General features: G+C 43.1%; 2 protein-coding genes across 11 annotated transcripts in view; one reads left to right on the top strand and one right to left on the bottom strand.

Moving 5' to 3' along the window:
* Positions 1-23,635, top strand: part of PPEF1 (protein phosphatase with EF-hand domain 1) — a 35,406-nt gene extending 11,771 nt beyond the window's left edge. For all 9 annotated transcript variants that reach the window (XM_027448242.3, XM_027448207.3, XM_072028884.1 and 6 more), the window contains exons 3-17: positions 1,333-1,460; positions 2,204-2,255; positions 6,624-6,787; positions 8,047-8,161; positions 10,163-10,209; positions 13,334-13,500; positions 14,311-14,347; positions 14,797-14,946; positions 17,019-17,213; positions 18,618-18,803; positions 19,423-19,565; positions 20,150-20,256; positions 21,155-21,318; positions 22,100-22,184; positions 22,649-23,635. In XM_027448242.3, the coding sequence (XP_027304043.1) occupies positions 1,333-1,460; positions 2,204-2,255; positions 6,624-6,787; positions 8,047-8,161; positions 10,163-10,209; positions 13,334-13,500; positions 14,311-14,347; positions 14,797-14,946; positions 17,019-17,213; positions 18,618-18,803; positions 19,423-19,565; positions 20,150-20,256; positions 21,155-21,318; positions 22,100-22,184; positions 22,649-22,839 (1,931 nt within the window). In that variant the 3' untranslated portion in view covers positions 22,840-23,635. The remainder of the gene's footprint in view (positions 1-1,332; positions 1,461-2,203; positions 2,256-6,623; positions 6,788-8,046; positions 8,162-10,162; positions 10,210-13,333; positions 13,501-14,310; positions 14,348-14,796; positions 14,947-17,018; positions 17,214-18,617; positions 18,804-19,422; positions 19,566-20,149; positions 20,257-21,154; positions 21,319-22,099; positions 22,185-22,648) is intronic.
* Positions 23,636-24,576: 941 nt separating this feature from the next.
* Positions 24,577-26,898, bottom strand: part of PHKA2 (phosphorylase kinase regulatory subunit alpha 2) — a 40,720-nt gene continuing 38,398 nt past the window's right edge. For both annotated transcript variants that reach the window (XM_027448191.3, XM_027448197.3), the window contains one exon: positions 24,577-26,434. In XM_027448191.3, coding sequence (XP_027303992.1) covers positions 26,261-26,434 — 174 coding nt within the window. In that variant the 3' untranslated portion in view covers positions 24,577-26,260. The remainder of the gene's footprint in view (positions 26,435-26,898) is intronic.

Below are 26,898 nucleotides of genomic sequence, written 5' to 3'. Positions count from 1 at the left end.
TGTGCCACATAGTTGTTAATGGTAAAATAAGCAAACAACATGCTATTATGGCACCTGTATGGATTTTTATTAAAAAAAATATCTATAGTGCTATACATATTAATAGAATCACATCTCCACAGAGGTTATTCTTTACTTGTATAACTGTCAATTTAAGAAAAAAATATTCCCATTCAGAGGGTGCCACTCATCCTACTCTTATAATCCCTGGTATGTGCAATCAGTTGAAATGATTGACAAGTATAAACTGTTGTTCCTCTAGTACAGAGCTCTTCTTTGCTGTTTTGCAGGAAAAAAATAAGCACTAGTCTGGGCTGTTGGCTATTATTCATTGCTTTGGTTTGGTTTTAGTATCAACTGTTTATTCTAGCAACTGTAGTAAAATACCAGCATATTAGTGTTAGGACGTTAAGTGTTGTTTTTAGTTTTCTCTTCTTTCTCTTTCATGAAGTTGCAGTGCTGTGCAGCGATGGTTGTATCAAACCCTGGAGTTCTGGAGAACATCTTGGTTTTGTTCCCCTGTTTCTCCTGATCATGTCTGCTCAGAAATGAGCAGTGGTTCCAGCCAGTGTCAGGATCTCAGATCAATGGTCCTTGTTCCTTTGATAGCATCGTCCTGCAGCTGCTTTGACTTGTTCCCCCACGATCAGAAGCCTAAAGACTTTTTGTGTGTGTGTCTTATGCTGAGCTGTTAAGAGCGAGTAGCCCTGAAGCTCCTTGAAAAGAGGTATTAGCTGCAGGGCTGGGGGCAAAGGCTGTTTGTAAACAATACTGTGTACGTCAATGTATGTGTACAATACTGTTTGTAAACATTTTATCCCAAGATCTGTATTTTGCTGGCTTGCTGATATAGCTGGGCAGGCAAAAACTTTCTGTTAAGTGAGGTTCTTACAAGCTTTGTCATTACATGAAGCTCATGTTACAGCTTGCAAAGTCTGAAGCTTTTGACTGCAGCTTGGTAAAAGAATACATTTCATTAGTAGACAAAATTGATCTTCTTTCTTTCCTTACCTTCTCAAAACCCACATACTGCCCATCAGCTGAACATGGCAGACTTCTTATATGCTTACTATCTTCAGGACAAAGAAATGGGTAAGGTTTCTAATAATATAGGCTTGAGCAAGTCAGCTAGTTTGGGATATGTCCCTCAAGACAGAAATAATTGATGCATCATGTATTCATTATCAGAAAACATTTTTCAGTCTTATTTTTACAGACCTCCATCTTAATGCTGACTGTGCACAATGGACTGAATTTGTCATCTGTCTGCAAAGTTCTGCAAAGGTAATGTGTGTTTTCATTGCACTGATCCATTGCCTTCTCTTTTGACAGCAATTAGAGCTGCTGTTCTCATCCAGAAATGGTACCGCGCTAGAAGGGCCCGGCTAGAGATCAGTCGCCGCTATTCTCTGAGTATTTTTCAGTCAATCGAATATGCTGATGAGCAAGATCAAGCACAGGTTTGTAATCCTCAGTTCTTCCTGTACAAGCAGCTGTGTTATTCCCAGAGCACAAACAAAATGGACACGAGACTGTTTCTCCCTACAAAGCTGTGTCCTGAATAATAAAACCACTTCCCTGCCTCACACGTGAACTAGTTAAGTCGTGTGTGTGTGTGTGTGTGTGTATGTATATAAAACTACGTAAGCAGTAGGACACCCGTCTGCCCATACAACCACATCTATGTTAGAAGTTCCTGTAGGATGGCTCTGTTTGCCAGGGACTGCATGTCATTGCGCTATGGGTGATCTGAAATGAGTCAGCAAGGCAAGACATGCAAGAGGGAAATAGAGATATCAATCTCTCAGTACATCAGCCCAGGCTTCCTTCAGAGCCAGTACTGGGTATTAGGAACTTCTAAGGCTTTGTGTTCAATCTAGCATCAGTCTAAAGTGAGTTGGGTGAATAGTGGCTGATTCTTTCTGTCGACTGTAAAGGAAGTCTAAGCAAATATTCTGGATGATGGGCAAGATGAATTACACCCCAAAAAACAACAACATTGATGTAGTCCTAGAATTCTGAATGTCTTCAAATAATGTCAACCTACTGCTTTAGAGGTGATGCTATGGGAACATACATTAGTGTCACAGATCCCTCTACATGGAAAAACTGCTGATATATGACTAAGGAAAGAAAATGTTAATGCTTTTTGGATCCCCTGAACTGATCAGTATGTGTTTGTTCTTTTCTCTTCCATATTCAGCTAGCCAGCTTTTTCACATTCATGCTGGAGCGCTATGCTAGTCCTGATGCAGGTAAGGATAAAAGTCAAAGTAAAATGGGGATTCTGTTTGAAAACCTTATGTGAGAGAAGTTAATTTTCTACGTAATGTTTACAGCCTGTGGCACATGCTGGGATGAGATTTGCTTTCCCAAATATTGCTGTAAGAATTTGGTAAGAATTTTAAGTATTGACTCCAGTCAATATCTGTGCAGTGAGTTAAGATGTCAGACAGGAATGGATCCCTGTTGTCCTCTATACAAACACTCAGAGGTGCTCGGAGAGCTTTCTTACATGTCACTGCTGCTGAGCTGTTCTCATGGTAGTCTTACTGCCCAATTTGCACAGTTTTCTATGCATGTTTTTCTTAGACTATGAGACATGATTATGTAGAAAAAGTGTGACTAATTGGTTTAGGGCAGGTGTAATCAGACAAAGAGGTGGTTTTGTTCTTCCTTTTTCTTTATTTTTTTTTCCTAAAGTAGTTTTAGACCACTTTTAAACTTAATTTATTCTAGATTTTGCTACAAAATGTACCAGTATGTGAATGATTAAAAATGAAACACATTTAAACTGCTGGAGATAAATGTTTATCTGAGCTTTAACTGAGATGGTTACTAACCTTTAATTTTGGAAGTGTTTGGGGATGCTTGGACAAAACTTACTTTTAAGTCAAGCTTGACAGAAGGACAGATTGAAAGTGACTCCCTAAAGCCAGCAAACGAACACTGACTTCCTGAACAAATTGAGAAAAGATCTAATCTCAGCCCTGTTAAAAAGGAGGCTGCCCCCTTCCTATTCAATTACAAGAGAATATACTTTCTCCTTCATCTGGTCCAGCTACAGAATACACCAATTAAAATTTGCACAAGACACTTTGATAGCAGGCTAAAACCATCACCAAAACTGTAAGTGGTTCAGTGTTCTAATGACAACCATTAGAAATTGTAGCCTTTCTCTCTTAAATACCTTAGAGTGCCTCTCTGTGCTCTGCAGAGAAAGAAATTACATTTGAGCCTTGCTGCAAAGCCAAGACAGATGATACAGTTGTCCTTCCTTTGATTTTTTTTTTTTCCATTATCGTCTTATTCTGCAAAAAGTCATTTAACTTCCTGGGAAGGAAGTGGCAAATTTAAAGAAAATAAAACACTGCTCACTTCACCTACTTCTATGGTGACCTCAGTTCAGCTTTTTCACCTGAGCGAGGAAGAAAGTTCTGGTGTTGGGTCTGGGATTTGGTACAATAGTGTTAATCTCTACTTTCATTGTCGTATTAAAAGGGAATTTTACAACTGCTTGTTGTAAAAGGTGATTTATCCACCTTTTTAACCATGCCTATTTTGACAGAAGGGATTAACACAACTGAGGTGCCTCCAGCAACACCAAAAATGATACAGATAGATTGTGTAAGATACGTGTTTAATACAGAAGCAGACCAGGGTCTTCTGCACAAAGGATTTTTCAGACTGAGAAACTGCATATTGAACTTGTGTTGCCTGGTTTGTGGTTAAGTTTGTCCAGCAGCTGGCGATGTGCATTCCTCACTGCAAGCTCTTGCTTGCCTGCACCGCCGAGTGACCTTTGCAGTACTTGTGCCTACGCCAGTGATTTAAGCAAACTCTGTGCCAAACAGAGAGGTTCTTTAATGAACTGCTTCCATTTCTGCTGGATCATGGTCTTAAGATGGGAGCCACTGTGAGTGTAAACATAACAAGCAGAAAGCTTTCAAATTAGCTTTGCCATTCCCAAGCATTTTCTAAAACCCACAATTCTCTGATTTTTTTTATTTTTTTTTTCATGGGTGTCTGGTCACTTAAATGAGGGCAATAGCACATTGTTCAAAAGCCTTCTCCAAGAACATAGCAAATAATATTCTTACCAGAGCACAGGTTGCTTGCTCTTCTCTGTATGTGACGATGAGAAAGCTGCCTGAAGATTTTGTGATCCCTGTTTTTCATTACATTATAAACCCCTCAGGACTCCTCTATTCATCTTGGAATCTGCTTGTTCAGAATGTGTTTTTTCAGAGAAAGAAAGCAGTCACCGTGTCATTAACAAGGTAGAGCTTTTGATGTGATTGTTTGTGTTATACCCTGAAGCTCTTTTCATCCTCTCGTCCTGCTTAAGATGTCGGTGCAGTTGGAGATGCAATTGGGATATTACGTAGCTGTGTGTTGTTCTTGTTCTGCTGGTGATTAAAGGCTATTTCCCAAGGGTTGGCAGGAAGTAAGAATTAAAATGTTTTCCATCCTACACTTCTCTCCCTCCATTAAAACCAAAAAAAATCTGTGTACCTACTCAGCCTTTCAGTCAAGAGATCTCCAGTCAGATGAAGAAAACTGCTTTTCCAGCGAAAGGTGACCCATTTACTCACTCTTTTGTGTGCACACCGAGGGTGAGAAGGTTGCAGACGTGTTCTGGGCAAAGTGCTGGGACTGGGAGTCCAAGGCAGCCCTGGCTGTGCCTCTCAGGGTCCCTGGGCCACCTCCCAGAGTCATTCTTCAAAAGGGAACTGAGCAAGTCTTGCTCTCTGCAGCTTCGCACCCCACCACAGCTCCCTTACAGCACTTCCAAAGCTTTTTGCACAGAGTGATTCCTGCAGTGGGGAATAAGCCACAGCTTGCAGCTTGCCACACCACGAGCAGGGTGAAGGAACAGGTAGATGCTTGGGGCACAAAGGAAATCTTCATCCTGTTCTTGGGCTCCTGGTCCATCTGCCATTAACCTGGCATCTGGTGCATCAGTGCCTGGAGCTTTTGTGTTTGTTTAATGTGGGGTATGGCCACTGGCAGCCCTGTGGGGTCTGCGAGTAGGGGCCAGCACACGCTAATCCCCAGGCTGCATTAGGACATCCATTAGTGGAAGAGGTGCTGACTGCTCCTGGGTGAGACACCCTGTGCGGGAAGGAGCCTGAAAATCAAGCTGAAAGGCTGCCCGAGGAGATGTAAGAGCACTCTACGGCTAATGACCACGGCTGCCTTTTGATTCTTCATCCAGAGGCAGAAAACAGGGTGTGCTTTGCAGAGTTGTGCCCTGCAGGGAAGGAGATTGGGTTTCCCAGCCTGGACACCTGCCAGAAGGGAGCCGAGGCGGTGAGGAAGGCAGCTCTGTGCTCACAGGGGAAGGAAGGGGAAGGAAGACCGCTGACACTGGAGGAGTCACAAGAGGAGAGCCCCTGGGCAGGACCTGGTGGGAGCTCTGAGCCCTGCACGCCTCCTCCTTTCCCGCAGCCTGCGTCCCTCTGCACGGCTGCGCACAGAGGGTGCCGATCAGCTTGCAGCAGAGCAGCTGAGGAGAAACAGTTTTGTTTTTAAATCCGGAGCTGGTAAAAAGGATGCTTTTTATCTGCTTGTTTCTTTAACGTGAATTTTATGCCGGTGAAAGACAAGCTGGCCTTTATGAAGCTCAGAATTTATGAGGCCACATGCAGGTTTTGGCTGCTGTGCGTTTTGAGTCACAGCCACAGGTATTCCTTCAGCAACAAATAATGTATCTGCATTTCCAGTCGCAGGGTTACAGAAAGCTTACCGTCAGCCCAGCAAAAAGAGTTTCCACCTCACGCAAGCAGCTCTGAAACAGCAGCCTGCAGAACTGTCCTCTAGGGCTCTGGGTGTCTCCCTTAAAATAAGAGATGATAAAGACAGTCTGCAGGGAGCAAACAGTGAAATCGGTTGTTCTCTCAGTTATGTATAAAGGGTTTGCAAGAATATATTGGCTTGAAGCAATTAGCAACACTCCTGCTCTCTCCATCTTCAGGAAAATGAGAAGCTGGCTTTGCTTGCTTTAGGTCTTCCATTGGTTTTGTGGCAGCCACCCAAGAACTGGCATTGTCTCCTCATATCAGAAAGGAGTGCCATAAACTCTGCTGTGAAGGAACACTGCTTGGCTGCTGGCTTTTTTAATACTCAGTGAGCTGCTGGCATTTAGCCTAATTTTTTAACGTAGAAAATAAAAGCAGCACAAGCAACTCCTTAAAACTGGTATTAACCGTGTAATCTTGAACTGTAAGCAGGTGACAGTCCCTGGATGATCGACTTCTGAATCTCCTTGCTGTGTGGGGGCAGGAGAAAGCCTGTGACAGGCTGTGTTCTTGTTACCTAAGAGATCACATTGCTCCACAGCATCGGGGCGAAGTGTTTTGCACCCTGACCGCAGATGCTGGTTGTTGGGACGGCGCCTTGGCCTGGTTTTGTTTGTTTGTGTTTGTTTCTGGGTTTGTTTAGCATTGTGGGTCAGTCTGGGGAAACCCAGAGCTGCTCCCCCGTACGAGGTAGGAGCTGGCTGCTCCCATAGTGCGGCAGGGAGAGCATCAGAAACATCCACCGCTTCTGGTCGCTCTGTTACAGCCCCTGTGAGACTGCTGGAGTTTCCACATTCCTGTTTTTCTTCCTTCTCGTTGCAGTTGATGACACTTCCAGCAGCTCCTCTGTTTCTCATGAGGGCGACTCATATCTAACCGAGTATGAAAATATTGAGGTTCCTGACTCCTACTGCGGACCACGGCTCTCGTTCCCCCTTACTCTTGCAGATGCCAATGCTCTTCTTCATGCCTTCAAGAACGGACAGGTACATTGCAACTAGGCTCAAAGAGATATTTCTGCCTTCCTTTCCATCCCACTGCTCTTTTCTGCTAACACTCAGTGGTCAGACAGGCACGTGGTGAGCTGTCCTAGGAATCCAGTCAGGTTGGGAGCTAAGCCAATAAAACCCAAAGCACCACTTCTCAGTTCCCAGGTTTGATTCATTTTTCCCCCATTCTTTAAAGATGAATTGAGTTGCAGGGATTAATCACCTCATTCCGGTGTGCAAGACCCCACTGCAGTGGGGAGAGTGAATATAAACTGTGGCCAACGTGCTAGCACAGATCTCGTGAGCTCTGGCTGCCACTGCTTTACTTGGCAGGGCTTGGTTTGAACTCGTGATCATTTTGCTTAACAATATACTGTATATAAGGGATAACTTTGGGGTTATATGAGGGGTCTACCTTTGCTTTTAATTTACTGAATGATGTTTTGTTCCCCCCCTAATTTTCTGTGGAGACTTATCTTAAAAGTAGCACAATATAAAGCGCGTGATAAATGAGCCTACCCAGACTTCACCTCGTTGTGGCTGGCATTTTGGTAAGGAAATTATTATAGGCAATTGGCCTTTTTTGTTTGTCTTAAAAACATTAATCTCAAAGAGTCAATCTGTAGCTCATCCATCTGTGTTTGAATTAAATGCCTTAAAAATCACTTACTGACCAAATTATTGTAAGAAGCATTAGCAGGGAAGACCAGAAGAGCACTTTTACAGGAGCTGCATCCCTTCTGAAAGGAGCAATCTCTGAAGGCTGAGTGTTCCGTTCTCGTAACATCTTCACAATGAGCATTAGCAAGGCAACCCTTGCTGGAGTTCCCTCTCCTTGGTATTTGTGCAATTTGCTGAAATACCATTTATGGCCTCTGTTTTTGTTTTGTTTTCTTTTTAGAAGTACATCTTTTTTTTTTAGTTCCTTTGAACAGATGACCTTAAGCAATGATTCTGAGTGCTGCATTACCCACTCGCTTACCATTTCTGTAGATGGGAAGAGCAGAAATGGTACACTAGAAATAAAATGGGAAAATATGAACAGCAAGCTCACTAAGCAAGTGCAAAGCTACCAACGCTCCTAATTTCCAGCACTAAACCATGCAGCCTGTAACCATATTTAAGGGAGATCTGTAGTACAAATAATCTGATACAGCTTCCTTGGCAATATGTGTGTAGTGCTAATAAAGCAGACAGTCTTTACTGCTCCTCCTAAAAAGCCTTCCTTTTCTCCCTGATTTTTTTTTTTTTCATAGCTGCTTCATGCCCACTACGTACTGAAGCTGCTATGTGAAACCAAGAAGGTTCTCAAGGAGAAGCCAAATATCAACGTTGTTTCGGTTTCCTACTCCAAGGAGATAACCATCTGTGGTAAGATGCCAAGGAAGATAACTGCTTTGGGCATTTACTATTTTTGTAATCAATGCATAAATGGGAGCAAAACAAACAAACAAAACAATGTTCCTGAGTCGCACTGAGTGCATTTTAAAAAAGTCCTTCTCCTCCTCTTTCCTTTTCTTGTTAAAAGTTTCTGAATGAGTCAGTATTAGTTCAATTAATACTTCAGTGCAGCTTAAATATTGCTGCACTTCCAGCTCTAAAGTGCCACTAAGTACTGTGATCACTGGCTGTGGTTCTCAGTGCTTGGTCCTTTGACTGAGAAAAAGACTTTACCACGATAGTTTACTCACTGATGATTTTAATGAGGGTGTAATAGGAGCGGCAAACAAGACCTTTCATAGACAGCGTGACTGTCATGAACAAATTGAAATGTATAAATAAACCCTCATTTCTAAAGGGACCCAAGAGGATGCATCAGTCTTTATGCAACGAACAAATTAGCCTCACAGAACGATATGTCACAAGGTGAAGAATTAAGAGCTCATTGCACGTCTATTTGATTATGTTTTTGTAACTTATGAGCAAAGGGATGCAGCATGCTGCCACGGCACAGGAAGCAGTAGCTGCAGAACAGAAGAGCAGTGGTGGCATCAGCTCTGACAGCCGTGTCTGCGCTGTGTGTAATGGTAAAGCAGCGTAGGGAAGGGCACTGAGACACGTGTGAAACAGTAACTGATGTTTGTAAGATGTGGTTGTGCACCAACTTCAACTACCAGGAAAGGGCTTCTTTAAATAATGTTCTGGACAAACAATAATTTGTTAACCAACCAAATAAAATACCTCTCCAAACTGAGGAAGCATGGAGTCATGCTTGCTCACTACAGTACGTTGGTGTGAATCAAAACATCCCTCCTGTTGTTTGCATCTCATCTGTGCTGTGCAAGCAGCATCTGAAGGGCTCCCCTTCCTGCCATTGACACCAACAGCTTTTGCAGCCAGATAGATCCTCTGCAGAATAGAGGAGGGAGGCAGGTTTTTAAACCTAATTGGTCCAAAAGTCTTGATGTCCTTAAAATAAGCTGTCCCTCCTTCTATTTCCTTCTAATTTCAAACAAATAATGCAGATTGAATACACATGTGAAGTATTTGTGCCCACACATGTTTAAAATCTATCATGGCCCAAAGGAGTCCTTAGAGTGACTCCAGCAGGTTCATCACCAACCAAAAGTTGCACAGAAGACATATGGACATGGTTAGAAATGACCCTTCTGTCTTTTGATAGAATCATAGAATCGCTAAGGTTGGAAAAGACCTCCAATATCATCTGGTCCAACCACGCCCCTACCACCAATATCACCCACTAAATCATTTTCTTAACCATTGGTGGAGAAAGCCTGTCCTCAGGCAGTTCTGTGGCTTCAGGGTGGTGAGCCACAGGTGCGGGGAGCAGACAGTGCAGGGGGGTGAGGTCCCCCTGCCTGTTCCAAAATAAACCTCAGCAAGGGACAACTCTGCCGCTCCTCTGGCTTTTTCACCAAGGTGTACAGGCACTGATGATCCCTCCATCAGTAGTCATCAAAACCTGGCTCTGAACCAGACAGATGCCTGATTGTGCTTCATACAGTAGGCTACTTGGTAAATTCAAACCTGTTAGTATGTGGAAGTCTATCATATCTCTGAAATACTCATCTGTTTTCCAGGTTGATATTGTGTTTGCTCATCTTACCTCCATTTCCCTGAATGAACCTTTACCTGTGTGACAGGTCTGATCTTCAGATCCACCTGCAAGGACAGAAACTTTATGCAAAACAATTGTGTACTCTTTAAGTGTTTTATTGCCTGGTTTTATTAGGCAACTTCAGCATGTACCTTAACATGAAGTTGATATAATCCCAATACAAGGCAAATTATGAAGGAAAATACAAACTACTAAAGAAGGCATGGGGAAAAACTTCTCAGGACTAGCTTATATAAATCCAGTTTTATAATTCCATGTATTTGGTAACAGATATGTGTTTTTGTTTCCTGTAGGAGATTTGCATGGAAATCTGGATGATCTTTTTTTGATATTTTATAAGGTAAGTGGGCAGCCTGTGATATATCATTTTGACTTTTTGTTATTGAGAATATGTATTTGTCTGATAGTTTTTGTCACTGTTAGAACTGTAAATGTGTGTGCACCTACCACACACATAAACCCCAGAACAACTTGGATGGTGCCTTTGTCATAGCTTTTCCTTCTCCTTCTCCTCTGGCTCACTGTGGAAGAGGAGATCCAGGAGATTTATCTCCTAAATGTCAAGCTGGAGCATGAACTTAAAGGGTTCCTTGCAGTGTCTATCACATCCAGCCCACATTTCCTATTCCATGCTGAGTGAGGTCTAAAATCTGGAGCTAACAGTTCTTGATGTGACACTACACCGCAGATAATTTCAGTCCTCAAGCAGATAATGCAGAAGCTTTCTTGGGCCCTTTCACTGATGCCCATAAAGGTGTTTTTCATTATCGTTTGTTTACAGGAAACAAAAAAGGGTGCTATCTGTTTAAAAGCTTTTGAAACCTTGGAAGCAACCATATAGTCTGCACAAAATGGAAATACCTTGGATGTCCTTTCCATATCCTTAAGCAGCTGCTCACTTTTCAAGTTAAAAAGCATAACTCTTTTACTGAGGTGAAAAAAAAAAAAAAAAAAAAAAAAAAAGGAGCTCCAGGCTATCTTTTTCACCATTGTATATTTAACCGAAGGTGCAGGAGTTTTCCTATATTTAGTTTCCCATTTATCTTTGGCATGAATCACCACCTTTCATTTAGCAGATAGTCTCTCCGATCTGAGTTTTCCGGAGGAAAGGGTTTGTGTCTGATCCTTACACATTCTTCAGCCCTGAATGGAGACTGAAAAGAGCTAAACCAGGTGTTTCAATGATGTAATTCCCCTCTGCTTCCAACGCTGCTACCCTTTATCTGACATGGCTGGATGGAAACTTGGTGGTTTTGTCCAAGTGCGTACCTGAAGCCTGCTGAAGCATAATCAGGCCTCTGCAGGCCTCTGCTTTTCTTATTAACTGATTGCATGTAGCCAGTCCTTTTAGCTGTTATTTTAATTATGCAATCTTCCTTTTTGGAACAGGATATTGAAACAGAATCAGAGTATGATTCAGGTCGGTTTCATATACCAGACCTGTGGGGGAAAAAATAGCTGTTCTGGAGGTAACTGCTGCAGCTATCTCCAAATAATTAAGAAAAACCTGTGAGTGAGGACCAAGTGCTGATTGTAGTGACTTCAGAGCCAGCCCCCCAGCCCTGGGCAGCAGTGCTCATGCTGCCAGCTGCTGTTTGGCTTCGGGGTCCCTCCCCTCACAGCAGACCCTATGCAGTGGGCAGATGTTTTGTCCTCATTTCCAAGCAACTGAGGAAGAGGAGAGCGCGTGGTGGAGTCACGGTGCTGGGACAAGCCCCCAAACCTCAGGCACGGTAGGACAAAGCACAGCCAGCACAGTGCTGGGCACAACAGCACATGTAACGCTGAAACTCAGCAAGGGTGAGGCTCAGAGAATTCCTTTTTTATCTCAATAGCCAATTTGTGAAGTCCATTCGGTCACTGCATTAATCTCTGTCAAATTACAGCATTTCCTGGAGTTCCTTGAAACACTCGCATTTTCAAATATGTATTGCTAGGTTAGATTGTTAAATAGCTGCTAGGGGTAGGAATAGCCCGGAGCTGCAGAGAATGCAGACAACAAACGGAAGTTAATTAATCACTAACCCAGCCGATACAGTAACGATGCCCAGCAGCAAGTTGCTAATCATCAGAGCGCCTTGTTCACCTCTTTGACATGTTGGGGCTGCAACAGCCTTTCATTTGCTGTTGCTCTTATTAGTCAGAACTGTGGAAAAGGAAATAAAAACTTTGCAGAAGCATGGAACAGAACCACAACTCCTCATGGAAGCCAGAAGTTAAAACAAACTCTCCTTTAAAACTACGAGCTGTGGGTAAGCCTTTGCAAGGGAGGCAGGGCAGAGGCTGGAGAGCACATCAGCACGTCTGTCCTTCCACGAGGATGGTGGCTGTGGCGTGGCTGTGTGCACACAGACCATCTGCTGGGCAGTGTCCTGCCCGTGGGTTTTAAAGCAAAGCTTTGATCAGTCCATCTCCTGGTCTGACACAGCCTCGTTCAGGAGGCAGGGTGTGTTGCAGTGCTGCCTGGCCTCCTCAGAGTGGCTTCTGCAGTGGTGATATGGTTTTGTAGATGCTCAGTTGATCGTTCTCGTGCACACCATTTGTAAAAGCAGCAGGTTTTTTTTTCCTGGCAAGCCAAGAGTGAGATGATATTTCCAGTACTCATGACTGGAAATTAAGCTACACGTAGCTGCTGCTATACTTTGTGTAAGCTGATGGCACCCGTTGAGTGTTAATAACTAATCTAACAGCACATACCAGCAATTCACAGGAGTAGCTTCTGATGCCACCATTCACAACAAAGCATTGCTCTGTATCTTCCGGGGAAAAAAAAAAAAAAAAAAAAAAAGATAAAAACTACCTGTACATGCAGTCTTCCAGGTGCACAAGCTTCCTGGTATGTCTTTAACAGCACCCCTGGCAAAGTGCAAGTATGAGTAAAAGTCAAGTAATGCTTTCAGGATTAAAGCAATTGGAAAAAAAGAATTTCTTCACATCTCTGTATTAAGATTCGGACTGTAGTTCTGGAAGCATAGACTGCAAACAATGTAAATATCTGAAATCCAGTTTCTTCTGTGTAAGGAAATGCAAGGACCTTCTGACTTGTGTCAGAAGATAATTTCTGGAGTTCTTGTCATCCGTTCAAAATGAGTGATTCCCTTCTATTTGCAAGTGCACAACTTCCCGGCAGCAGTTGCATTAAGAGAAAAGTATGTTTTATTACAAGAATAATGTTCCTACTGGTCCCTTTCAACTTAATTTAATAGGTAGAGGAATGGATTAGAGACAGCATCATAAGAACCATCAGAGAGGTCGTCTCTTCTCTGATGGTTCATACAGGATGTCTGATTTGGAGATTTCTGTTCTAAGCAGTAGAAATAAATGCTGTGTCTCTGAGTTCTGTATTACGCTTATGTTTTTTTTTTCCAGGTTTTATAGCAAGGAGTTCTCATTAGAAATGGTATTTCATTTATTACAGTAGCATAACAGTCTCCAAATGTCCTTGTTTTTGTTTCTTTCTGCAGAATGGTCTACCTTCAGAAAAAAAACCTTATGTCTTTAATGGTGATTTTGTTGACAGAGGGCAAAATTCTGTGGAAATACTTATAATCCTGTTTGCATTTCTTCTCATCTACCCCAATGATGTACACTTGAATAGAGGAAACCATGAAGACTATGTCATAAACTTGAGGTAGGTTTTAGGGGATGGAAAGGAGGGGGTATCTGATCATTATTGGAAATGTTGGAGCTTTTTGAACGCTGCTTTAGCCACTGTGCCAACATCTGATTTCTAAAACATAATTAATGTTTTATTGGGTATTCAGGTGGAGCTTTGCATCTTCAAGATGTGTGAGGGGGAGCTAAGTACATCCTAGTTACGCACAGACACTCAAACCGGAGTCACTTCTTGTCTCTGACATAATCACAGCCCATTGAAGTCAGTGGTTTCATTGGAGCTGCCCGAGTACCAGAGCAGGGGATGGGTGGAAGGACAATATTTTAGTTAATTATAGGCTTTTTCCACAGCATAGCCACAGACACGAGTGTAGTATGATGGAACCAGGAAACCAGGAGCTGAGACTTTGCTTAACTTCAGACTAAGATGTCACTTCCCAAAAACGGGGGAGGAAAAGGGGGAAGGACATGATAGATGATGCTGTCCATGCAGGTTTTGAGGGAATTTTTACACAACATTGGTTAGGTTCCTTTGAAAATTCTCTCTAATATCTAAAGGGTAAAACTGCTACGCTATTACATTTAGATGGGAAATGGGCTGCTTAAAATGATTGGTCTGGACGCTGTTTCTGATCCCTTATATGCACAAGAAATCAATTTAACTCAATTATTGAGATAAAACAGAAGAATGCACTTTTAAACTGAGGTGAGACATAAATGACAGGAGGAAAAGAGGGTTGGAAAATTCCTGGCAATCACTGTAGCGTGGAAAATGGTGCAGAAAGGGCATACTAAAACACAATTCATGACATTGTTCTATTTTCAGATATGGCTTCAGCAATGAAGTTTTTAGCAAGTATAAGGTAAGATTCTTCCTACTTTCCCTGTATTTTCTTTTAGTCTTGCACATGTAAAATGAAAAATGTCTGAACAAGGAAACTTCCAACCAGATTATTTAGGTATAGTGCAGAATGAGTTTAGTAATGTAGTTAAAATTATTTTGGATTTTCAGTGGCATAACTGACAACACAATTCAAAGCGGTAACATCTTGTGCTCAGTGATCTGTGGGAAGAAGTAAATAACATTGGTGAGGCCACTCAGGAGCACACAGAGAGGTAAATGAAGTGCTGGAGAGACTTTTGAATGGCTCTTAGAGTAAATTTCAGGTCATATTTGTCGGTGTTGCAACTTGGGGTGTCCCCTGGGAGGAACTGTTCGTACAGACAGTTGCAGACACCTCAGCAAGATCTTGAATTCAGAAGCAACAGAATCTATCCGAAATAGGATCTAACCCAAGAGTACACTTTGCAGGTCCACGCGAAGGTAATTTTGTATGTTCTGCAAGATGTCTTCAGCTGGCTCCCCCTTGCCACTATAATTAATAAAAAAGTACTCATCCTACATGGAGGAATTTCAGACACGACAGATTTGGATTTCCTATGTTCACTTGAGAGAAATAAGGTAAGGGAGTGTATTCGTGTGGGGTTACTCTTATATTTTTTAAAAAAAATTAGCAATACAAATGCTAAGATCAAGTTGTTTGCATAAGGAAAGGAAATGGCTACTTTATAAGGCATGTAAGGAAAGAAAGGTCTTGTTTTTCTTCAAAATCAGTCTTTAGAAGGGGAGGTTTCAGTAGGTCTTGGGAGCCAATTGTTTGGCTGCTGTAAAATGACATAGGTCTTTCGACTTTAAAATAGTTGAAAACACTTTAGATACTCCTTCCTGCGGTGATAACACATTAGCCAGAAAGTATGAAAAGTACGTAATTCTCAGGCATTTCTAAACACTTCAGAAATCAATCTAACCACATCTTTTTAGCACCGCCTGTTGCCCCGGGGCTGTGCTGCTGCCATCTGCTTGTGTGGGACGTTCTGCACCTTGCAGCGCGCCCGTGGCAGCACATGTGGGAGAGTCCTTCCAGCAGGAGCAAACCTTGGGACCTGGCCTTGAGAAAGCAGAAACTACTGCTGCTTTTCATAAATTTAGAAGACAGAGGCATCCATTTTTATTTTTATTTTTTATTTTTTCTAGAATGAACAGATACATCTTTTTCAAATCAGTGGAAAATTGCGTGGGGTTTGGTCTGGAAGATTTATACAGCTAGAGATACCTGCTTGTAAGCTGGGTACTTAGGATCCTCATACTCCGCGGAAATCCAGGAGATCTGGTGAAAATCCAGGTCTTGCCACTGGTCTGGTGTAGGTCTCTGGTGCTGTTCCTGGAAGCACGGCCAAAGCCTGGGGGGATTCCCAATGGCCTCTGACTGCCTCTGCACAAAGTCTTCTTCACAGGTCTCCTCTGCTGCTCTCCTCCAGGTCTGGTTCGTGTCTGTGCACCTGGTGCTAATTGACAGACATGGCAGAGCACCCCAGATGGCACAAGACACCAGTGTTTAAGCAGCTGAAATGTGTTCCTTGTCACTTGCGGCTGTGCAACCCAGAGCTGCTGCTCTCACCCTCGTGATTCCTAGCACAGAAGGAAATGTTTTGCCCATCAGCCAGCTGCAGCCCAGTTTGTTTCTCAAGGATGTTAAAAAGAGCGATGAATACACCTGGTTATCTGCACCCAGGCCCTGCTGGCTGAACCAGTGCACTCTGAAACTGGGTGCCTAGGCATGGATACAGGTGTCTCAGCCCTGAGCCAAGTCCTTCCCATGCTTTCCCTGAGGCAGGGAGGGGTGTGTTACCAAGGCACTGCCTACCCATGAGCTGCACAAGTAGCAGGTTGAAGCAGCTGTGCCTGGGCCACAGCTCAGGGCACAGTCACTCAGGGCTTTTAATTGGTACAGCTGGCAACCGACAGGTCTTCAGATGCCGGTCGGTGCTCTGGGGAATCATTTTTTGCGTCATTTTCTTTGATAAATAGTTAAACTTTCTAGTGATGGTCTGAAGATGAGACAGTATGAGAGAATATCCAAAGGGAAGAAAAGACACTCCCCAGGTGAGTCTATGAATGGGCATTCATGGAGCCACAGCATGACTCCAAAAAAGCAGATGTCTGTAAATACTGAAGGTTAAATTTATTTAACAGTGAAGGGACTGGAGTAATACCTTATGAACTGTATCGTTATCCTCCTGATGCTTTGATACATTGATTTCAGCCAAATTAACCTAGCAGCACGCTGTTGTGTGAGAGCAGCAGTGAGTGTGGTTTGACCTCAGTGTAATACACCTGCATATTTTTAGTCTCTAGTGAAGCTGGGCACTCAAGTATCCGCCCTGAGCCCAAGTGCTGTCCCTGCTGTATGGTGAGACCTGGTGGCTGAGTGTGGCTTGGGATGAGCGAGGTCTCGTGACAGGAACACGAGAGCGCTGCTGAACAGGCTGGCGCCTGGCAGATGTGAAGCACGATGCCCGCAGGTGCAAACACCTGCAGCTTCCACCAAACACGAGAGCTCAGGACATCACAAGACTTAAAGGCTGCGTATGGAAAGGGGGGATGGATGTGCCTCTGTATCATTGTGTTCTGGTAACTCTTCCAATATTCCGTGGGGTTTTATTGTTTGATCAGTTTTGTTTTTTGTTTTCAAGTTGAAATCTTTGATGCGGCCACCAAAGCCAGAGAGAGAGGAGCAAGGAAAGGAGAGAGCTCCAACAGCCAGACCCAGCATGTGTGCTGCCAACGAGCATGTTGCAGGGAGAACACGCAGGCTCTCCTCATCGGGCTTCTCTGAGCTTTCCCGTCAAAATTCGCAGTCAGGGCCCACCCTGAAGGAATGGAAACAAGTAGGTGAAACCGAAGACAGGCACAGAGACCCCTGCACAGCAGCAGCAGGGGCTCTGTTCAGAGGGCATGTCCGAGTCCAAGGGGTTTGTGTAACACATCTTTTGGGGGAGTATACTAGTCAGCTATACATTATTCAGATGATTTTGTACAGCTGGTAAAAAAAGGCTTGTGATTTTAAGCCTCGGAAAAGGATTTACACAGTGTTTTCTGTGCCTAGCTGTTAGGAGGAGGAAACTGCTCTGTATGAGGTGTGTTTGCATGCCCTCATGTGGTTACATCTGTTCGTACATACGTGGTTGTCAGATTAAATAGGTTGGATTTGGCAATCAATGTGATTGTACACACCTTTTTTTGGCTGTGGTTTTGGCAGCTGAATGCTGATAGTGTCCAAAAAAACCCAGCTCCTGAGACCTAAAGGTTGATTACTCAGAGCAGGAAGTTTTTGTCCTCTGGCTGTTAGTTTCCCCTTGAATATTAGAGGTAATACAGAGCACATGCCATGCTGTAAGTTAATAAATTGTAACGATTTGGAAAGCTTAATTTGCACATTAATTTACAAGCTCAAAATTGAGTTGTGGATATTTATTTTTTTTTCTGGTCTTCCCTTCAGTCAGCTGCTTTAAGGAGTAGACAGCCTTGTTTTGCCTCTAGAGATAGAGCAAGTCTCTCTCAGAAAATGTGATTTCCCAAGATCTGGCCAAAAAACTAACGTAAAATGCTGTAGTTGCTCCCTCAAATCAGACACTCCCCAACAAATGGGAAGTAAATGTTTTTGTGTAAACCTTTTCCAGTGAGGCTTGAACAGATGCATTTTGCCCCATGTTTGGTGCTGACTGAAATTAGCATGTTCAAGCCCTGAGAATTCATCCTGAAGTCTCGATTCTGCTAAAATGTTGATAGGTGAAATCTTGTTTTGAAATATGAGCTAACCAAAGGCAATAAAGCCAAAGGCAACTCCTGCCACGTATTGAGCAGGTATTCTCAAGCTTAGTTTAGGTAAAACCAGACACAGGTGTCTGTCAGGTCTGCGCTGACAAGCAGGGCATGCCTCTCACATGCACAGGCAGCTTTTGCTCTCTTTGCCCACGCACCGTTCCTGATGCACCGACCAGAGTCTGGAAACCTCAGCTGTGAAAGAAGGCACATTACTGAAAAGATGTTTTGTCTGAAAAAAGGTAATGCAAACTGTAGAAAATGGTTTGTAAGAAAAGTGGAACAGAGGTCCTAGCCCAAGGGAGTGCACTACTGAAAGAAGAAAATGGGAGGCCTGTTGAGGACCTTGTTAGCTCAGGTGTGTTTTCTGCCTGTACTGTGGGGGCTTTTGCTGTGGTCCCTAGTTCAGGCACACACAGCCCGTCAGTCCTTGCCTACTATCAGTCCTCACTTGAGTTTGCTCTTGCCAGGTCATGGACATTCTCTGGAGTGATCCAAGAATGCAGAAGGGCTGCGTTCCAAACAAGCGCCGCGGAGGAGGTTGTTACTTTGGCCCTGACACCACTGCCAGGCTGTTTGAGAGGTATAATCTGAAGCTGTTGATCAGGTCCCACGAATTTAAGCGGGAAGGCTACGAGCTCACTCATGGCGGGAAGGTAAGGTGCTGCCACATAAAGCAGAGGTCTCCCGTGAATTTCAGGGGCACATCCACAGATTTGTCTGCAAAGTTAATTAAGAAAATGAGTGACTTCTTCAAAATGGGTTTGGGGGAATCATGTGCTAAATAAGTAGATGTTAGAACAAATTACGGAGTTCTGACAAACACAGAAGTCTCTACAGCTTCAGGGAGTGGGGACTAGTTCATTACTCATGTGAAAACAAATGAACATCAACAAAATCCCTTAGGACAGCTATGTGTAAATACAGCGTAAGAGATGCTCGTACACTCTTAGAAGCCTTTTAACTTGTTTCTCTTCTGGCGTTGCTTGCTGACATGCTGTATCAAGATGCCAGCAAGAATCCTGAAAACAGCTCTCTTAGACATTTCTGCTACAGTGTGCTATCACACTGCCCTCTAAACTGTGACAGGCCAAAAACGCATGCCTGGAGCACTGACTTGAAAAGTGCAAGCAGTCTGGTGAATGACATCGTTTCTGGTTTTACATGTTGACACTTCATTTTGTAACCTGCAGGTTTTTCTAAGATCAGCTTTAGGAATCAGTGTCACGAGGAGTTGTTCTAGCCAACACAGTTTCTTTTTTTTCCTATGATCAGGTTATCACTATATTTTCTGCCTCTAACTATTATGAAGAGGGAAGCAACAAGGGAGCGTACATCCGACTGAATCCGGACCTGATTCCTCATTTTGTACAGTATCAAGTGCGCGAGTGCACAGACAAGCAGAACTACTGGGAGAGGTAAAGATGCATCCTCATGTGTGCAGTGAGCGTGAGCACCTGCTGTAAATCTGTAGCTTTATTTTACTTTGACAGGCATCTGTTTTCCTTCTTTTTCTGTTTTTCCCATTTAAATATTAATACAGAAGGCAAAAATGTATTTGGAGTGCTCTGACTTAGTTTCCTGAGAAATTCCCAAAGGTAATTAAGAGCTTAGAACAGACGATTGTCAGGGACTCCTGAAGAGCCTATGCCTGTCTGTCAGGTCTGCTTTAAGGCTGCAGTGTTAATCTGGAGAAATCCTGTTATGAATGGAGTCCAAAAAGTTTATCATTACAGCTTTGCCATGCCTAGCACTGTGGTCAGATTTACTAAAGCAAAGCAGCTTAGAATTACCTGCATAAACTTGATTATCTCTTAAGTTCAGCTTATTCTTCTGGGGCTTTGTTTTGTTTTTCCCCAGTGTTGCCTTTTAGGATGACCCTGATGACGCTGCATGTTCAAGAACAGAAGAATTTGATAATGAGTGTTGAAAAGCATAAATTGCTGGAGGATTAAAATCCTTTAATGATCAGCTTTGCTTTTTTTTTTTTTTTTTATCTCAGGGTGAAAACAATTGAACGTTCTGCCTTGCAAATCTTACAAGAGAAGATTTTTGCTCACAGGTCTACGCTCACTGAGGCTTTTGAAAAGCATGACTGCGACAACACAGGTAACGCCACCTCTTATGTGTGCATGGGGGCCTGCTGGCCTGAGGCTGGTTGGTGACACACTCTCACTCCTCCTAGCAGAAGATGTGAGTCGTGAATGCTTATCCTTAGAAAGCAACTTGGAGGGTGGGGTGGGACGTTAAAGTATGAAGAAGGGAAGAATTAGAACACGTGAGCAAACTCACTGGGCAGAGAGTTTGGGCAGGGAAATCTGATTCCAGAAGCTCAAAAGTCAACACCTTCACTCGGGAGCATCTTCAGATGTCAGCCAGGGAACTGGGGGCTCAGAGGATGGAGAACTGGTCTCCTAAGTCTGGGAGCTCTTTGAGTAGTGTGGCGAGGCCACCCACTAGTGGACAAACAGTCATGCATCAGCTGAAGAAAAGTCAGTAATAAATTGGTAGATGAACCTTTTATGTAGGAGCAAGGCATTGATGACTTCTGGCACAAATACAGCTTTTTCTCCTGATGGCTTCTCACCTGACAAGGTTGTCATCTGTGCCCCTAAAATGGCAATTGATAAGGTGTTGGTGCTGGTTCTCCGGCTGCTGAGCAACCGATCAACATATTTCTGCCTTGTTGACTTTTCAGCCATACATCTCTATAGATGCAACTCAGCTCAAATCTGAAGCGCGCTTCATAGAATAATTTGGTTTTCTCCAGAAGTTTTAAAGCATGCTGACCATCATAATAGAATGACAAAATTGTTGCTGTTGAAAGGGACCTGTGGAAACGTTTGGTCTGACCTTGCTGCTCACTGTTAAGAATCTTTTTATTCCCCAGCATTAGGAGAAAATGTTCATGTTTCGTGACCTCTTAAACAAAGTCAGAAGGCATGCTGGTGTCTGATTTGTGCTGCATCATGTACCAAATGTAACCATGAACTGACCCCTTTGGCAGGCAACATTTCTGTCAGTGACTGGGCAGCAGCGATGGAGTCTGTCCTCTGCCTCGAACTGCCCTGGAGGACACTGCTGCCCCATTTAGCCAAGACAGATCCAGATGGAAAAGTTGACTACATGTCGTGTTTTCACAATATGGAAATAGCTCAATCTACAGAAGAGGTAAGGAGGAAAACGCCTCTTTGCAAATCTGGGAGGGAGAGCTTTTTGCAATTTGAGGCACAAGACAGTGGTTTGGCCAATCCGGTAGACATCTACATCTGAACTAGTTACCTAGCTTCCTTTTATAGTCATTGGAGGGAAACAAGTACTTCTAGGGCACGAATCATCATTCCCTGCTAAGGTAGATTCTTAAAATAGGTTGGATGAATCACACGCTAGAACTGCTTCCTACTTTCCGGTGACTCTCAAGGGCATTTAGATAAGGTAGCTGAGGAGATATGTGATGAATCCCACTCGGAGCAGCTTTGCAAATGTGCACAGAACCAATTCTGGCACCTGTAGGATGAAGTCACAGTTGGAGATGGGCTGGAGATGTTTGACCATCTATAGCTGAGGTCTCTTCTTCAGAGTCCAGTTGTTACTGCGCAACTGCTTAGCGGTTTGGTTCTTAGCTCTCACCACCATTTTTCTAACATTGAACATTTGATGTGAGTGCATGACACCCAGCATTTTCTCTAGGTCATTAGTATTTCCACAAATAATCACTGAAGGTAGGAGGTGTGAAGGGTTCCTTTACAGGATCCTCTCACCCAGAAGGGACAGGTTTTAGCTGATTTGGGGCAAGACAAAATATCATCTCTTGGAACTCAAGCATAAGGCATTTTTCCTAGTATTTGACAAGTTAAACTGGGAAAATAGATTTGTATAGTACATATTCTGGTGGCTAAGCTTACTCAAACCCAAGGTCTGAATGCTTTCCTGTGTATGATTTCAACACCAGGTTCAGCCAGCTTTGGTTGAAACGCTGTGCAAATACAGAAAAGAGCTGGAGGTAATCTTTAACATCATGGACGAAGATCACTCAGGTAAGTGCCTGTAACTTCACAGCACCAGCCCTAGGAAGCCTCTACTACTTATCTTTCCCCATGGTTTCCTCCTTAAGGCTTCTATATATAGAGGAACCAGGGGTGATGTCATTTTTCCACTTTAGTGAAGACTAATTTCAGCAGTCAGGCTGTACCCATATAAGGGACAGCGCACAGAGCCTAATTCAAGAAAAAAATCTCACATACTCAATTTCCAGTACTGGTGTCACTTTTGGGGGCTTTTTCTCCCTTCTCCTCACACTCTCGGTATTTACTGCTTTCTTAATTCCACTGTTGAAAGCGGTAGCTCCTTGCCTGCAGTAAAAATGTACTTCAGCCAGGAAATCACAAAAAATCACGCAAGCCACGGTAGGCAGGTAACTGTCTTGCAATAAAGGAGTGTGCACGCATGTAGAACGGGGAAACAGCACTGGAAGAAGCAATTTGCCATCTGTCTCCTTTAGGTTTGATTTCTTTTGATGAGTTCCGCAAGACCTGGAGAATCTTCAGTTCTCACCTGGGAATTGACGCGTACGATGCCTCCATTGACAAGCTTGCCCAGAGCATCGACTACAACAAAGACGATTACATTGACTTCAGCGAATTTTTAGAGGCCTTTCATGTGGTTCACAAACGAGACAAGAAGCCAGCCTAATGAAGAGGCAGAACTTCTTGCAGGTTGTCATGGAAGTTCACCTTCCTGTCATGAGTCACAAGCAGCCTGGGAACCCAATTTCCACACTGACAACCAATAAATAGTAATAGGTGTTGTGGTCACTGTGATGATGTAAACCTGCTAGTAATGAGACCAGAAGAGATGAAAAATCACCATATACAGTATTACTGCCTCACTGCCACATCAGTACCTTACAATTTATCCTCACTCTTGGTTTCACCTCCTCCACCTATCTTACCTGTGAATATTACCAAGGTAGCACCTACAACCTCACGGGAGGAGAAACTTTGGTATGTTTCTTTCTGCAGCCCTTAGAGACAGATGAGAAACAGTATTAGTGACCACAAGGAATATATCTGTCACTCCCTGGGGATATAGCATGAACAACAGAGGCTTTCTGTGGACTGACTATCCAGCCCAGGCGAGATTAAAAAAACAAAAAAAAAGAAGAAGGAAAAAACCCCATATCATTAAAATAGGAAAATAGGTAGTTCTGCATTTAATCTTTCTTTTTGCATGATGCAATAAAATTAAAACATTCCAGGTGACTATGTATCCTCTCTGAAGTTTACAGACCCAACTTAAAGGGTCTTATTTGAAAGGCGTTTACACTTGCAATAGATTTGTTCTTGCCAATGGTTACTTTTGCCTTATGGTTGTTGGGGTTGGGAGCCAAGAAACAGTCATAACCTGTCACTTTAATGCTGGCTAAATCCATAGCATGTTAATATAATGTACAATAGATCCTAAACTAAAGCTTCAGCTTTCACAGTAATGTGTGTGCGGTGTCTTTTTGCCTTTACTAGTGTACTAGTTGGTAGGCTACACATAACGAAGTAAAACACTTTTTGCCTGTAGTTGAACTGCATTTCTTTAAAACCAGGAGATGGATAAGAACACAGAAGTAACAAAGTTTGGTATTACCGAACCTAAATAATCTTGCATACAGTTGAGCATAAATTCTCTGTCAAGTAAACTGATAAATTCTGTAATTGACTTTATGGAAAGCAGCAAGATGGCAGAGCCCAGTGTCCCGTGTCTCCCCTTGTATTCCTCTGCTGCAAGCCTGTGAGCCAATACTCCCTTTCCTGCACCTCACTCCTGGACCTGACTCACTCGCATATTACACTCTGAAAGCAACACACCGATATAAAGTGCAGCCAGATCAGGAACTTTATAAAAAAGACATTACCTTAATTCATCCTTATTAAATACAATGTATGCAGAGTGCTTTCTGGGTAGTAAACAGTTCCAGCCTAACCAGTCTTTAAAATTTAATACTGAACCATGAGGTAAGTAGGGAGTTTTTAATTTAGTAACAGTTTTGAAAATGCAAAGGAAAAAAAAAAGCTATAGCACCCTTCCTAATAATGTATCATTACAGATACAATAGCAGTCCAAGCTTCATAGAGTGCCGTCATTCCTACATCTTATTTTTAGTCAATGAAATATGAAATGCTTTTCCAGAAGTATTTTGTACATTAACAGATGAGCGACTAAACATGCACATACTTATTTCTATTCCCTGGAATAGAAATACGTGGTAATTGATCACAGTGATAATAAATGTATGGTAATTGAGGTCATACTATGAATTTTAAATCAAAGACACTTGTTTTAAAAAAAAAAAAGAGTTAAGAGGTGTTTGTTTTGCTCTAGGCTCTGAACCATTGCTTTAGTGACTTGGTGTGCTCAAGATCTGCACTGTTACATCCATATGTTTAAACCAAAGGATTTATTTACTGAGAAACACACTAGGTGATCTCTCACAATGCATACAAAAACAGGGGAAAAGCACAATAAAAGAAAAAAAAAAACAAAAAACAGGTACCATGCCAATAAAATGACTTCCACATCCAAGTGTGCACTAGTTGTAGCTGAACCGTACCTTGCCACTTATCCCTCCACAGGTCCACAGTGCCCATGATGGTTAACACAGTTCTTGCCTCTCAGAGCATCCAGCAAGCAGCTCCTGGACTGCCAAATTCTCCTAAATCCGAATCACCTCCTGAAGCCTCCCACACTCGTTGCTCTGCCTTGGCTCTCTTGAGCAAGTGCCCAGATGCTGCAGCAGCAGCAGCGCCTCCATGGTAGCTGTGCCACCTGAAGCCTGCCTTCCCTGGGACCACAGGTGCTGGCAACCAGCAACTGAGACAGGCTTATTTCCCTCCTTTCATCAAGGTATTTCAGGTAACTGCATAAAACCACAGCAAATTGCAGCTGGTGCCTGGGGTGAAGCAGGGTTTTCCACTCCAGAAGCAGCCTACCTGTTTTCAGATGAAGTGGCCACAGAGCCATTTCCCTGCATGACACACGCTTACTCTCTCTCCTTAAAGCAGCTCCAAGCAGCCACTGAAGCTTATTTTCAGTGGACAGCATCATGGCACAGGCACAAACCTGGGAGCTGTCTGGAAGAAGACTACCAGGGAGCCCATCCCTAACCATGACTGACAAATGTGCCTTTAAAAAAAATTAATAATAATAACAAAGGAAAAAAAAAAAGAGAAAAACATCAAAGCCTTCCATAAACTCGCCCTGCGCTGGAAGGGTGGCAATTATGCCATTCTCAACTCTGAGGCTATTTGCAAGGGAAAGGATCAGGAGACTTGGGAAGGGTGCTCGGGTGGCTGAGGTTTATCTTTCTCCGTTCAGAGAAAAGGATTACAGGCATAAAACTGTCTGTCACCTTGGAGAAGCTGGAGTCTTGAGATTTTCCTGTGAAGCCCTGGGGATGCCGGGAAGGAAGCCACTTTGTTCAGATTAAAGAGAGAGGCAGCTTCCTGAGCAAGGCCATCATCTCAAATTAGAGGATATTGTAAGACATTTGTCTCTGCGGCACTAGCCCTGTACTAACTAGGTGCAAACGAGATGAGAATCAGGGTAAATGTGTATTAAAAATACCACCTGGTTACCTCCAGTTATTCCTATTCCTCTAATTTACATTTCCCTGGATGTTTCACACTGCATTAGTGATTCACAACAACGACGTACGTTTACAGAGAGCAGGGGAAAAATTAATGAATTCCATCACTTCCCTTGTTTGGGAGACTTTAAGCCTGAGATAGAGCTCCCTCGTTTTATTATGCCTTTTGATCTCCACAGAGTAATCTGTTTTCCCCTTGGCAGAGCTGTTTAATTCTTGCTAATTTAATATGAATTACATTGATGCACTTCGGGCAGAATGAGCTTAATTATTTGTTATTTCTCACACCCTCCCTTAAAAGTAGGCCACATTCCACCTACCTGTCCCCCGCAGGCAGGCATGCACATACCATGATGTTTCGCATGAAGTGCTGAGGTAGTGTATGGCACACACACATGCAGCAACTAAACAAGAGGTTTGAGGCAGCGAAACGGGGAGGAAAAGCTTCCTAGCCTTTTCTCCCTCCTGAGACACTGCTTATTGCATCACACAGCCTGTGCTAGGCAGGAAATCCTGTAAATAAATAATTATGGCTTTTGTCAGGTATGTCATAGTCCCATAGGCCCCGCTTGGAGCGCTGTCGTAAAAAAAGTGGCAAATTCCTGTGGCTATGTCTTTCTCCAAGATACCACCAGTAGCTCCAAACGATTTCTGAAAAGACACACACAGAAAAAGAAGTAGGGAACGTTAGGCATTTATGCTTATGTATTGGGGAAAAAAGAAGGAAAGGCCTCATGATGATTTTACATTCGTGCTGAAGGCACAGCTCCGTTCCCTCATTAAAACCCTTACTGGGATTGTTACAGGATACACACGACTTAGCTGGATCAGCCTAAGTAAACAAGGAACATCTAGCTTCACAAATCTTGTCCTTTTTTTAAATACTTAAATATTGATAATTCTAATGCTTCACACTCTGCTTTCACAATACTCTTCTATAATTAGGTAGAGCTAAAAGCAGCTAACCTGGACGTGAACTTGTTCTCTGCCTTACTGTCTGGCACGTACACAGCGTTGTCTCCGAGCTGTTCTGTTTCTGGCAGCTGTACCTGCACAGCTTTTCTTGACTTTCTGCTGATGGAGGACTGAATGCTTCTCCTCAGAGTGGCTCGTGC

The sequence above is a fragment of the Anas platyrhynchos genome, chromosome 1, assembly GCF_047663525.1.
Source record: "Anas platyrhynchos isolate ZD024472 breed Pekin duck chromosome 1, IASCAAS_PekinDuck_T2T, whole genome shotgun sequence".
Classification (NCBI taxonomy): domain Eukaryota; kingdom Metazoa; phylum Chordata; class Aves; order Anseriformes; family Anatidae; genus Anas; species Anas platyrhynchos.
This window is presented reverse-complemented; position numbering and strand designations above follow the sequence as displayed.